The 12,734-nt window shown below is 34.1% G+C and overlaps 2 protein-coding genes across 3 annotated transcripts; one reads left to right on the forward strand and one right to left on the reverse strand.

Moving 5' to 3' along the window:
* The first annotated feature begins 2,116 nt into the window (after positions 1 to 2,116).
* LOC133337086 (calphotin-like) lies at positions 2,117 to 2,470 on the forward strand. The gene has a single exon (XM_061545353.1). It carries the CDS (start codon positions 2,117 to 2,119, stop codon positions 2,468 to 2,470), a length of 354 nt encoding a protein of 117 aa, XP_061401337.1.
* A 2,983-nt stretch (positions 2,471 to 5,453) lies between these two features.
* LOC133337107 (cuticle protein 70, isoforms A and B-like) lies at positions 5,454 to 5,937 on the reverse strand. Of its 2 annotated transcripts, XM_061545382.1 has the most exons (3): positions 5,926 to 5,937; positions 5,663 to 5,861; positions 5,454 to 5,572 (listed from the first exon to the last, which is right to left on the reverse strand). In XM_061545382.1, exons 1-3 carry the CDS (start codon positions 5,935 to 5,937, stop codon positions 5,454 to 5,456), a joined length of 330 nt encoding a protein of 109 aa, XP_061401366.1. The 2 variants fall into 2 exon arrangements, with proteins under 2 accessions (XP_061401366.1, XP_061401358.1); XM_061545374.1 differs by having other exon boundaries at positions 5,454 to 5,861.
* Positions 5,938 to 12,734: the final 6,797 nt, after the last annotated feature.

The raw sequence follows: 12,734 nt of genomic DNA on the forward strand, positions 1-12,734 counted from the left end.
TATGCTATAAATATGCAAAAATATGCAGAATATGCAAAACTATGCAAAATATTTTGCATATGTTTGCAAAATATGCAAAAATATGCAAAATATGCAAAAATATGCAAAATATATGCAAAATATGCAAAAATATGCAAAATATGCAAAAATATGCAAAATATATGCAAAATATTTTGCATATGTTTGCAAAATATGCAAAAATATGCAAAATATGCAAAAATATGCAAAATATATGCAAAATATGCAAACATATGCAAAATATGCAAACATATGCAAAATATGCAAAATATATGCAAAATATGCAAAATATGCAAAAATATGCAAAATATGCAAAAATATGCAAAATATGCAAAAATATGCAAAATATGCAAACATATGCAAACATATGCAAAATATGCAAACATATGCAAAATATACAAAAAAATATGCACGGTATGCTAGGTCGATATGCGAGAAATATGCAAAAAATATGAAAAATATAGGCAAAAATATGCAAAATATGTGCAAATATGAGCAACATATTTCACATATGCAATCATTTTAATCAAAAAAAAAAAAAAAAAAAAATCAGGGTAGTTTTCGAATTTGTGTGCTTTTGGATCAACTGTATGCGTTTCATGGATCAACTGTTAGATTTTTGGGGCATTATGAAAAATTTGCTAAATATATGTATAAAACATGCAAACATATATAACCGTTATATGGCGATATACTAAAACGTGGACCGATATATCCCATTTCCAATACCAAACATCCTAGGAGTAATAATAATATATGTGCAAAATTTCAAAGTTCTATCTTTAATATTGCGACCTAGCATACCGTGCATATATTTTGCATATTTTTGCATATTTTGCATATTTTTGCATATTTTGCATATGTTTGCATATTTTGCATATGTTTGCATATTTTGCATATTTTTTGCATATTTTGCATATATTTTGCATATTTTTGCATATTTTGCATATTTTTGCATATTTTGCATATGTTTGCATATTTTGCATATTTTTGCATATTTTGCATATTTTGCATATATTTTGCATATTTTGCATATTTTGCATATTTTTGCATATTTTGCATATTTTTGCATATTTTGCATATCGACAATGCATGTTTTGTATATTTTTTGCATATATTTATCGCATATCGACCTAGCATACCGTGCATATTTTTTGCATATTTTGCATATTTTTGCATATTTTGCATATTTTTTGCATATTTTGCATATTTTTTGCATATTTTGCATATTTTTTGCATATTTTGCATATTTTTTGCATATTTTGCATATTTTATGCATATATTTTGCATATTTTTTGCATATATTTTGCATATTTTTTGCATATTTTTTGCATATTTTTGACATGACCCCAAATATCGATCAATTAAAGCATGAAACGCCTAAATACAAAATTTGAGTCCAATCGGATAAAGCATAAAAAATATGCAAAAATCCGAGGTCTAGTTATAACCGTACATCATTGTAGTATTATTTGATCTTTGTATATCCACATTTTTCCTAGGATGTATCTGATACCTCTTGTTGAAGCAAACATTCTTGAATGTGTTCCCCTCTCCAAAGAAAATACAACATAAACATAGTCTTTTAATTTAATAATTTATTCGGTTGTGGCATTTATTGGTATGATAACAGGAAGTTTTTAAAACAAAACTGGGGCAGCGCCATAAGTCAATGGAGCAGAGTAAGCGAAGGGAGCAGCGTATTTGGCAACAACGGGGGCAGTGTAGGCAGCAGCGACTGGAGTAGCGAAAGTCTTGGCAACAATGGGGGCAGCAACAGTTTTGGCTACAACAGGAGCGGCAACGGGAGCAACAACTGGAGCAGTGGCAATACCATTGTAGTTGCGGGCAACATATTGGCTACTGGTGGCGGTGTGTTTTTCGGTAATATCAAAACAGTTAGCATGTGGTTGTTTGAAACGATTGTTCTTTAAAATGTCAATGAAATACTAAATAAACATACACAACATTTTTATCATTTGATGTGGATAACTAGATCGTGTTTGGTGGATATAAATTGTTTAGTAAATTTGCGTTTCAGTATCAGAAGTTCTTCATCTATTCGAGTAAAATCATTACCAAACTCTAGAAAACCAAAATGTTCAAATTTGTCGTTGTCCTATTCGCCATCATTGCCTGCGCTGCTGCCAAGCCTGGTTTTGTTACCCCATTGGCCTACACCGCACCTGCTGCCGTGGTTGCTGCTGCCCCAGCTCCATTTGTCACCGCCACCAGTAACCAATATATTGCCCGTAACTACAATGGTATTGCCACTGCTCCAGTTGTTGCTCCCGTTGCCGCTCCTGTTGTAGCCAAAACTGTTGCTGCTCCAATTGTTACCAAGACTTTCGCTGCTCCAGTTGCTGCTGCCTACACTGCTCCCGTCGTTGCCAAATACGCTGCCACCTATGCTGCTCCTTTGACTTATGGCGCTGCCCCAGTTTTGTTTTAAAAACTTGCTGTTAACATACCAATAAATGCCACAACCAAATAAATTATTAAATTAAAAAAATATGTTAAGTTTATTTCCTTTGGAGGGGGGCACAACCTAGAACGCTGCCTCACCAAGAGTGTGGGATTGTCAGGAGTTGTATTCACTGAAAATAAAAAGTTTAATACACAAAAAAGCTAAACTTTGTGTACATGAAACAGGTGATATTATTAAGTATATTTGGTACAGATTATATGTGTATGAAATCATACTATACTAATATTTGGAAGCTATATTTATATGGAGGTGATCCAAATTAAAATTGATAAAATATATTATAAACCAGTAAGCGGAGCAGTATAGTCGGACGGGGCCGATCATATGATACCCTACACTACTTCCATGTAAATCTAACTTTATGTGGTTCTGTATTCTGAGCTTGGGCAATATTTCGCGATATTTGAACTATCTGGACCAACTAGAGGCCGACAATTATTACTAATGTTCAATACAGCTCTTCTAATTACTTGTTCAGATTTCCTTCCCTTGCGTTGTGATGTTCTTATTTCCATTGGAGCCTATAGATCGACTAGAAAAAACACAAATAATTAAGTTTTCGGTCCACTTCATCACAATTTTCAAAGCGATCAGCGCTATATTTCCGCCCTCTAGTGTGGTATTGTTTACTAAATAATGTCTGAATACGTAAGCACCTGTAAATATTTAAGTGTTACTCCCACATCTGAGTACATACGACCATATAATTGGTATCAATTTAAAGGTCAACCACTCCTCTTGAACACACTATAAACTTCTCGGGTCTTGGTCCTTCAGGGGCAAATATATACGCCATAGAATACAAATTTTGTCATTTTTCACACAAAAGTCAGGGTTCATTTGACCCGCTAAATATTGACCGATCTTTATCAAAACAGACATGCTTATTCTTTGGCCCGTCCCCTTCTCCATGCAAAAATTCGCGGTGTTTGGGCCATAATTGCGGCCTCAGGAGCGACAAGAAAAACTGACAAAAATAAAGTTTTTGGTCCATTTCATCCCCTAAACATTAACCGATCTTTTCCAAAAACAATAGGGGTCTTCATTGGCCAGAACCCATTCTACATGCAAAAATTCGTGAAGATTGGTCCATAACTGTGGCCTCTATCGTGTTTACAAATTATAATGGACAGACGGACGGACGGACACACATGTCTAGATCGACTCAGCTAGTCAAGATATGAAGATCGGTATACTTAAAGGTGGGTCTAGGATCAATATTTCGCGGCGTTACAAACTTTTGGAGCTGCATAAAGCTATAATATCCTGACAACATAGTTGTGTAGAGTATAAAAATACTGAATAATAGAAAATATCTTACACTAATGGTAAAAGTGTTTTTCCTCTAGGAGGTGCTATTTTGGTATTTAAGGGGACCCCCCATTCTCGTTGTCAAAATTTTCTTCAATTTAGTTCGAATCTACTCTAATTCAAGAATTCCTTACAAAATTTCAAGTGAAAATCTCAAGAACTCTTGAAGATATAGCCGATGTATTGTGTCAGCATCAAGTGATTGCATCTAATTTTTAAACTCATTTTTCTCGAAAATGTGTGTTTACGAATGGCGGGCACGATAACTCAAAAATTAATAATCCAATCTGTTCCAAGTGTAGCTATCGTATGAACTAGAATAAAGCCAATCGGTGAAGATCTTCCTTATTTGTTAACTGGTTAACTAGATTGCCGTAAAAAATGGCGAATTTCAAAAAAAATATAAGGTCCGCCATCTTGTTAATTTTTGAGTGATGTTAATAATCCTAGTTCATACGAGAACCACACATGAACTCTTTCTAACACCGTTGGAATTTTCGGATTCCGATGTTCCTGTAAGGAGTTGTCATGGTCGCCGTCAAAAATAAGGACTTTTATTTAACCAACAAAACAACAACTATATTTAGTTAATTATTTTTCTTATCTTTTAAATCTTCAAATATATATGTGTGAGGGGCGGGTAAGAGTGGCATGGGAACGAACGATTTAAAAAAAAATGAAGTTACAAACCTTAACATGCATTGGTATTAATTTACCAGCCCATTGAAAAACTTGAAAATATAAAATCGTGAATGGGGTGGGGGTGTTCCCTTCAAGAAATATTTAAAGAAAAATATGTACGAAATTCCAAAATTACCGAATAATATAGGGTATCGTTATATAGAGGCTAACCTGCAACTTGAGTAGATATTAATAATTTTTAGAAAAAAGATATACTATACTATGATACCCAAAATACCCTGTTACATTTAATTCTGTTTGAAAAACGTGTCCAAAATCTCAAAAATCTTGGGTCTTGGGTGAATATTTTTGGAGGAATGACAAATTTAATAGAAATCCATTATTTTATATAAACTATAGGACTTTATTTAGCATGCTTCGGAATGTCCGATTTGGGCCAATTATGCGCCGTCTTTGACATTTCAAAGGTAACTTCATAATGTCTCTCTCATAGAAATCCTGCTCTCTATTTTCAAAAAACTCCAGTAGTTGATTCTCAAAATCCTCTCTTGATACCAACTTATATATATATATATATATATATATATATGGCGGTGAAGGGAATCTGAACAAGTAATTAGTAGGGCTGTACTGAATATTAGTAATGTTTGACCTCCAGACGGTCAAGAGGGTGCAACTTCCATGAAATATTGCCCAGGCTCGAAATAAAAATACACAAAAAGATAGAGTTCCGTGGTAGTTGTCAGTAAGATAGAAACTGTGTCAGATCAGGAGCTGATGTGATTATTTTAACTGAACCTTATATATCCTAAGACCCAAGTCTTTATACAAAATATGGTTACAAAAACGACGCAGATTAGAAAACAATAGTTTCAATTAACTCTTCTAAAAATTCTTCTAAAATTCAAAAATTTTTTATATATAAAAACTCAAATGTTCGATTTAAGTAAATAATTTATTTGGTCAAAGCACGGTGGTTATAAGCTACAAGTTTTTACAACAAAACTGGAGCTGGAGCAGCAGCATAGTTCAATGGAGCAGAGTAAGCAAATGGAGCAGAGTAAGCGAATGGAGCAGCATAAGTAGCGGCGTATTTGGCAACAACTGGGGCAGTATAGGCGGCAGCAACAGGTGTGGTGTAGGCAGCAGCTACTGGAGCAGCGAAGGTCTTGGCAACAATGGAAGCAGCAACAGTTTTGGCAACAACAGGGGTAGCAACGGGAGCAACAACTGGAGCAGTAGCAATACCATTGTAGTTACGGGCAACATATTGGCTACTGGTGGCGGTGACAAATGGAGCTGGGGCAGTAGCAACCACGGCAGCGGGTGCGGTGTAGGACAAAGGAGTAACCAAACCAGGCTTGGCAGCAGCACAAGCAATGACGGCGAAGATGACAACGGCCTAAAAGAAAATAATGGATATTTAATATTTTTTAATAAATATTTTGGGCATAAGTTCGACTTACGAATTTGAACATTTTGCTTTGAAAGTTTTTTTTTTTGAAATGTGTTTACTCTGCTAAAAGGAGAACAACTGATATTGAATTAAGAATACATTCAACTTTATATAATAAATAAATCTGTGTCATTGAATTGCTTTTGAATAGGTTAGCATAAATACTATCATACACGTATGAAGTGAATCATTAATGTTTTTGATTCAATTAAAATTCGTAACACACGATAGTGTGTTTGTATGAAAATATATATACATGAGTATACAATGTATACTATATCCCAGTAGAAAATACTCTCTTGCGTGACAATTTCGTTAACGAATCGTTGACGAAATATATGGAATTGTCATTCATGACTAAAAACATGATATGTCGTCGAAAATGTCGTTCTTTTCGAAAAATTAAAACAAAACAAAAATAGTCTGAATCGAGTGTACTATGAAATATTGACAGAAACGAAGAGAAAAATGTTTCTGAAAATATATACATATAAGAAATTTGAGATAAAGAAGACGTGCTATCTTGGTTAAAATAGGTAAGTTTAAAAGAATATATAACTATTTATATCATTATTTAAATGCATTGTTTTACTCTTAGGATGGGGCAAATAAATGGCAATTGGTGAAATATTGTAAGTAATATCTGAAAGATGTTTCATATTCCAATGCATTTTAATTTTGTTGTTTCTTTACAGATCCTGTTAAAAAGGAGATAATCATTACGCCAAGTAATATAAGTACTCAAAATTTCATACTTCTTGCTTCAGCCGATTCATCTGGGCGATGATCTCACAGTCACTCACTTATAACTTAGCTCCTTTATATATTAAGGTTATATACGGCATTCTCGAATTAATTTATTACCGAGCAATGACCCTTAAACCGGGGTCAATGACCTTTAATCCGGATTAAGCCTTAATCCCCTCAATGATCCTTAATCCTGAGTCAATGACCTTTAATCCGGGGTTAATGACCCTTAATCTCCTCAGTGACCCTTAATCCGGGGTCAATTACCCTTAATCCGGATTAAGCCTTAATCCTCTCAATAACTTTTAATCCGGGGTCAATGACCCAGGACCCCTCAGTGACCCTTAATCCCCTCAATGACCCTTAATCCGGGGTCAATTACCCTTAATCCGGATTAAGCCTTAATCCCCTCAGTCATCCTTAATCCGGGTCAATGACTTTTAATCCGGGGTCAATGACCCTTAATCCCCTCAGTGACCTTTAATCCGGGGACCGGATTAAGCCTTAATCCCCTCAGTGACCCTTAATCCGGGGTCAATGACCTTCAATCCGGGGTCAATGACCCTTAATCCGGATTAAGCCTTAATGACCTCAGTGACCCTTACCGGGGTCAATGACCCTTAATCCCCTCAGTGACCCTTAATCCGGGGTCAATTACCCTTAATACGGATTAAGCCTTAATCCCCTCAATGTCTTTTAATCCGGGGTCAATGACCCAGGACCCCTCAGTGACCCTTAATCCCCTCAGTGACCCTTAATCCGGATTAAGCCTTCATCCCCTCAGTCACCCTTAATCCGGGGTCAATGACTTTTAATCCGGGGTCAATGACCCTTAATCCCCTCATTGACCCCGGATTAAAGGTCATTGACCCCGGATTAGGGGTCACTGAGGAGATTAAAGCTTAATCCGGATTAAGGGTCATTGACCCCGGATTAAGGCCATTGCGGCGATTAAGGGTCATTGAGGGGATTAAGGCTTAATCCGGATTAAACGTCATAGACCCCGGATTAAGGGTCATTGCTTGTTAATAAATTAAATCGAGAATGCCTTATATAACCTTAATATATAAAGGTGCTTAGTGATAAGCGAGTGAGTGACTGACATCGCCCAGACGAAACGGCTAAAGCTAGAAGCATGAAATTTTGAGTACTTATGTGTATGAGAAGTACTAAATTTGGTACTATTTAAATTTATTTAAGCATATAGAGATGGAGTCCTGAAAATATGAATTACGATTACTTTTGGAGTAGAGGACTAAAAGTACAAAATTTGATACAAGTTGGATTTAGGTGTACAGATAGAACTGGAGTCTTGAAATTAGGAATTTAAATGACTGTTGAAGTGTAGGATTGAGGAGTTCAGGAAATTCGTACTTATGGGTACGAAACTACTAAATGTTAATAAATTTAGTACAATTTGGATTTTGGGTGAACGGATAGAGCTGAAAACCTGAAATTAGGAATTAAAATTACTGTTGAGGATTGAGCTATAGGGATAGACCCAGTAGAAAATACTCTCTAGCGTGACAATTTCATTGACGAAACGTTGACGAAATTTATGGAATTGTCATTCATGACTAAACACATGATATGTCGTCGAAAATGTCGTTCTTCTCGAAATATGAAAACAAAACAAAAATAGTCTGAATCAAGTGTACTATGAAATATTGACAGAAACGAAGAGAAAAATGTTTCTGAAAAAATATATGTATGTATAAGAAATTTAGGTTAAATTTAAATACCCAGTAGAAAGTGTCTTGCAGACAACATTAACGAATCGGGCAAGACAATGGCAATTCCTTGAAGACACTTTGCAGACAACAATGTGAGATCCTTGACGAAATTTCCACACAAGTGTCGCAGTATTCATGCAAGACAACTTGGGCGACAAGGTAAGCGAAGTTGTCGTTGACGACAACTTCGGGACAAAACTCCCTACTTTTCGTTGACGGCTATCATCGACTATGTCGTTCACACAGTCGTTGACGACTGAATACCCATTGTCATCAATCATACCCCATTAAAAATTAAAATAAAAATATACATATGTATACATTTTCAATTTATATTTTTATAGCATGTAATTTATTATATAACAAGAATTATACATTGCATTTACGTTTATAATAATATAAATAAACACATTGCATGATAAGTTGTCGAGATAATTTTCTCCATTTTAACATCATCTGTAGAGAAACAACAACATTAAAACGCTTTAAAATATGAAACATCTTTCAGATATTACTTACAATATTTCACCAATTGTCATTTATTTGCCCCATCCTAAGAGTAAAAGAAAGCAATTAACTTACCTATTTCAACCGAGATTCTTAATTCTTATATATTTAAATTTAACCTAAATTTCTTATACATATTTTTTCAGAAACATTTTTCTCTTCGTTTCTGTCAATATTTCATAGTACACTTGATTCAGACTATTTTTGTTTTGTTTTCATATTTCGAGAAGAACGACATTTTCGACGACATATCATGTGTTTAGTCATGAATGACAATTCCATAAATTTCGTCAACGTTTCGTCAATGAAATTGTCACGCTAGAGAGTATTTTCTACTGGGTATATACGAATTAAGAATCTCGGTTGAAATAGGTAAGTTAATTGCTTTCTTTTACTCTTAGGATGGGGCAAATAAATGACAATTGGTGAAATATTGTAAGTAATATCTGAAAGATGTTTCATATTTTAAAGCGTTTTAATGTTGTTGTTTCTCTACAGATGATGTTAAAATGGAGAAAATTATCTCGACAACTTATCATGCAATGTGTTTATTTATATTATTATAAACGTAAATGCAATGTATAATTCTTGTTATATAATAAATTACATGCTATAAAAATATAAATGGAAAATGTATATGTATGTATATTTTTATTTTAATTTTTAATGGGGTATGATTGATGACAATGGGTATTCAGTCGTCAACGACTGTGTGAACGACATAGTCGATGATAGCCGTCAACGAAAAGTAGGGAGTTTTGTCCCGAAGTTGTCGTCAACGACAACTTCGCTTACCTTGTCGCCCAAGTTGTCTTGCATGAATACTGCGACACTTGTGTGGAAATTTCGTCAAGGATCTCACATTGTTGTCTGCAAAGTGTCTTCAAGGAATTGCCATTGTCTTGCCCGATTCGTTAATGTTGTCTGCAAGACACTTTCTACTGGGATATGGCATAAGAAATGGAAATTGTACTGATTTAGATTTTAACGGTAAAGTAAATGAAACATAAAGTAATAAAATTTCGAATTGAGTCAGGTCACTAGAGGAAATATAAAATAATTATTATTGTATATGAAATACCATGTATAATAAAGGTGGGAGTAGAATGTGTATATATAAATTGATATTATATATGGTCTTATGTCCTATCCATAAGACCATATATTATATATGGTTTCCTATCCATAAGACCATATATAACTTAACATGTTATGTTAAGTAAACCTTAGTGGTACGTCAAAGTGTCTCTGAGGATTGAGGTACCGAAAAAGTACGTTAAATTTATTTATAGAGGTCAGAGATTTTAAGAATATCAATACTTTTCAATTTAGTCCAAAAGTAGGTGTCTGAACCGATTTGAACAAAAGGAGTGGACACATTTGGACGATTCTCAAAATTTCATGTTAACCTGACAATTTATGGGTCTTTGGTGTAGAAAATATCAAAGCTATATCTAAATCTGAAATTGAATTTTCAAAATATCTATAGGATTTGAGCTTGGTCTTTGAAACTTTATTTCATATTATTCGGATAATAAATACGGTCATGCCTTTGTTTCATATAAGACTTACAAAATTTCAAAATTTAAACCCTTTGCGTGGGAACTACTCGAAGGTGTGGACAAATTTGGAACATTTTCAGCACAGTTTTGCCCAATTTGTGCGTTTGAAAAGTAAATATTACGGTATGTAGAGGATGGATCAAACCGGACATTCCATTCGCTTAATATTGGATTTAGAAGTACAGTATTTTTCGGTTAATTGACCCTACGATTTATTTGTTTCCCCGCTTAATTGATCCACATGATGAAACAAAAAAATATTGCATACGAAAACACATATTGCATACGGATAATTAAACCCTGTTATTTGATTTCCCGTTTAATTGGTTCCAAATTCATGTCATCAGAAATAAATTTCCTCATATATTTCACCGGTTAATTGCCTTATTATTGAAAAATAATCTGGCATTTTCATAGACCCATTGTTCATTTTGAGAATATGCAAAGAATCACTTTCTGAGCCCATTTATGCATGCCCGGCCGTCCGTCTGTTGTATTAAATTGTAAACAAAGTACATGTCGCATTTATAATCCGATTTACATGCAATTTTTTACACCAAATTTATTCGGCCCAAGGGCGAACACTATTGAAATGGAGAAAAATTGGTTCAGATTTAGATATAGCTCACATATATATATTTTCGTCCGATTTTATGTAAATGGTGTACCAAAGCCCCTATATAATTTGGCATGGCGTACTGAATTGAGTCTAGAATGATATGTGCTAAGTTTCATGAAAATGTGTGCAGATTTAGATATAGCTTCCATATATATTTTTTAAATTGATTTCGATTTGCATAGCGTACTGAATTAAGTGTAGAATGATAAATTTTCGTGAAAATCGGTTCAGATCTAGATATAGCTCCCATATATATGTACGTTGTTTTTATGTACGTTGTGTGCGAAAGACCCAAAGTTTGTCCAATTGGCACACAATTTTTGACCATGTACTGAAGTTAATATAACTTAATCTCTGACAAGTTTCGTTGAAATTAGTTCAGAGTTAGATATAGCTTCCATATATATTTTTGTCCGATTTTAGGTAAATGGTACACCAACCTTCAAATTTGAACATTGTTCACAAAAATATAGATAGATAAAAACCATATATTTATGTTCGTTCAATTTCGGGCGAAGAGCGACGTCTGTTAGGATACATATGTATCATGTAGTCGGCCCAGTCCGATTTTTTTATCCTTCCTTACTGGTTTTACATACATATTTGACATCGTTTATGAAAAATACTAGGGTACTACTAATTGAACATATATGTTCATTGCTAGGGAAAAATCGCGAGAAAGCTTATGATTTTAATTTGTATTTGACAATAAAATTAGAAATTAATTTCGCCCAATTATGCGTGATTTCTGTAATTGAACAAACAGTTCAATTAAGGGAACCCGCACCCCCCATTCACGGGGTCTATTTTTTTTTTTTTTTTTTTTTTTTTGATACACTAATTCAAGAATGTCCCTACAAAATTTCAAGTGAAAATCTTAAGAACTCTTGAAGATATAGCCTAAAGGGCTTCTCAAACTTTAAACGCGTTTTTCTCTTTTGTGAATGGCCGGCACGATAACTCAAAAACTAATAACCCAATCGATTCCAAATTTTTACACGTTTCTCTGTGAGTATATAGCTCTCGTATGAACTAGGATAAAGCCAATCGGTGAAATTCTTCCTTATTTTTTAACTTGGTTTTTGGTAAAAAATCGTCGATTTTCCAAAAATATTTTTTCAAAAGTCCGCCATTTTGTTAATTTTTGAGCGAAGTCAATAATCCTAGTTTATACGAGAGCCAGACATGTACTCTTTCTAACACCTTTGGAATTTTCGGATTCCGATGTTCCAGTGAGGAGTTATCATGCCTACCATCAAAAATAAGGACTTTTCTTTAATTGCAAAAAACAATGACAAAAATTTTTTGTAAATTATTTTTCTTCTCTTTTAAATCAATTATATATGTGCAAAGTTACAAACCTTAACAACCATTGGTATTGATTTACCAGCTCATTGAAAATCTTGAAAAATTAAAATCGAGAATGGGGGGGTTCCCTTAAGCGGGTATCGGATAATTGGTTCCTCGGTTAATTGAACAAAAAATTGTGCAAATTTTGATATGCAATTAACCGAAAAATACTGTATTTAAAATATTGACACTTTTTGGGGAAGGTACCAGAAGGACTGAACTAATGGGTCCAATCTTCGGACTTGATCTAGGGTTGTGAAAGATAAAAGTTTATACAAAGTTTGGTTCAAAGCGCAACAGA

Source organism: Musca vetustissima, unplaced genomic scaffold (genome assembly GCF_032173495.1).
Source record: "Musca vetustissima isolate MV318-11 ecotype Yass unplaced genomic scaffold, APGP_CSIRO_Mvet_v1 utg22101, whole genome shotgun sequence".
Classification (NCBI taxonomy): domain Eukaryota; kingdom Metazoa; phylum Arthropoda; class Insecta; order Diptera; family Muscidae; genus Musca; species Musca vetustissima.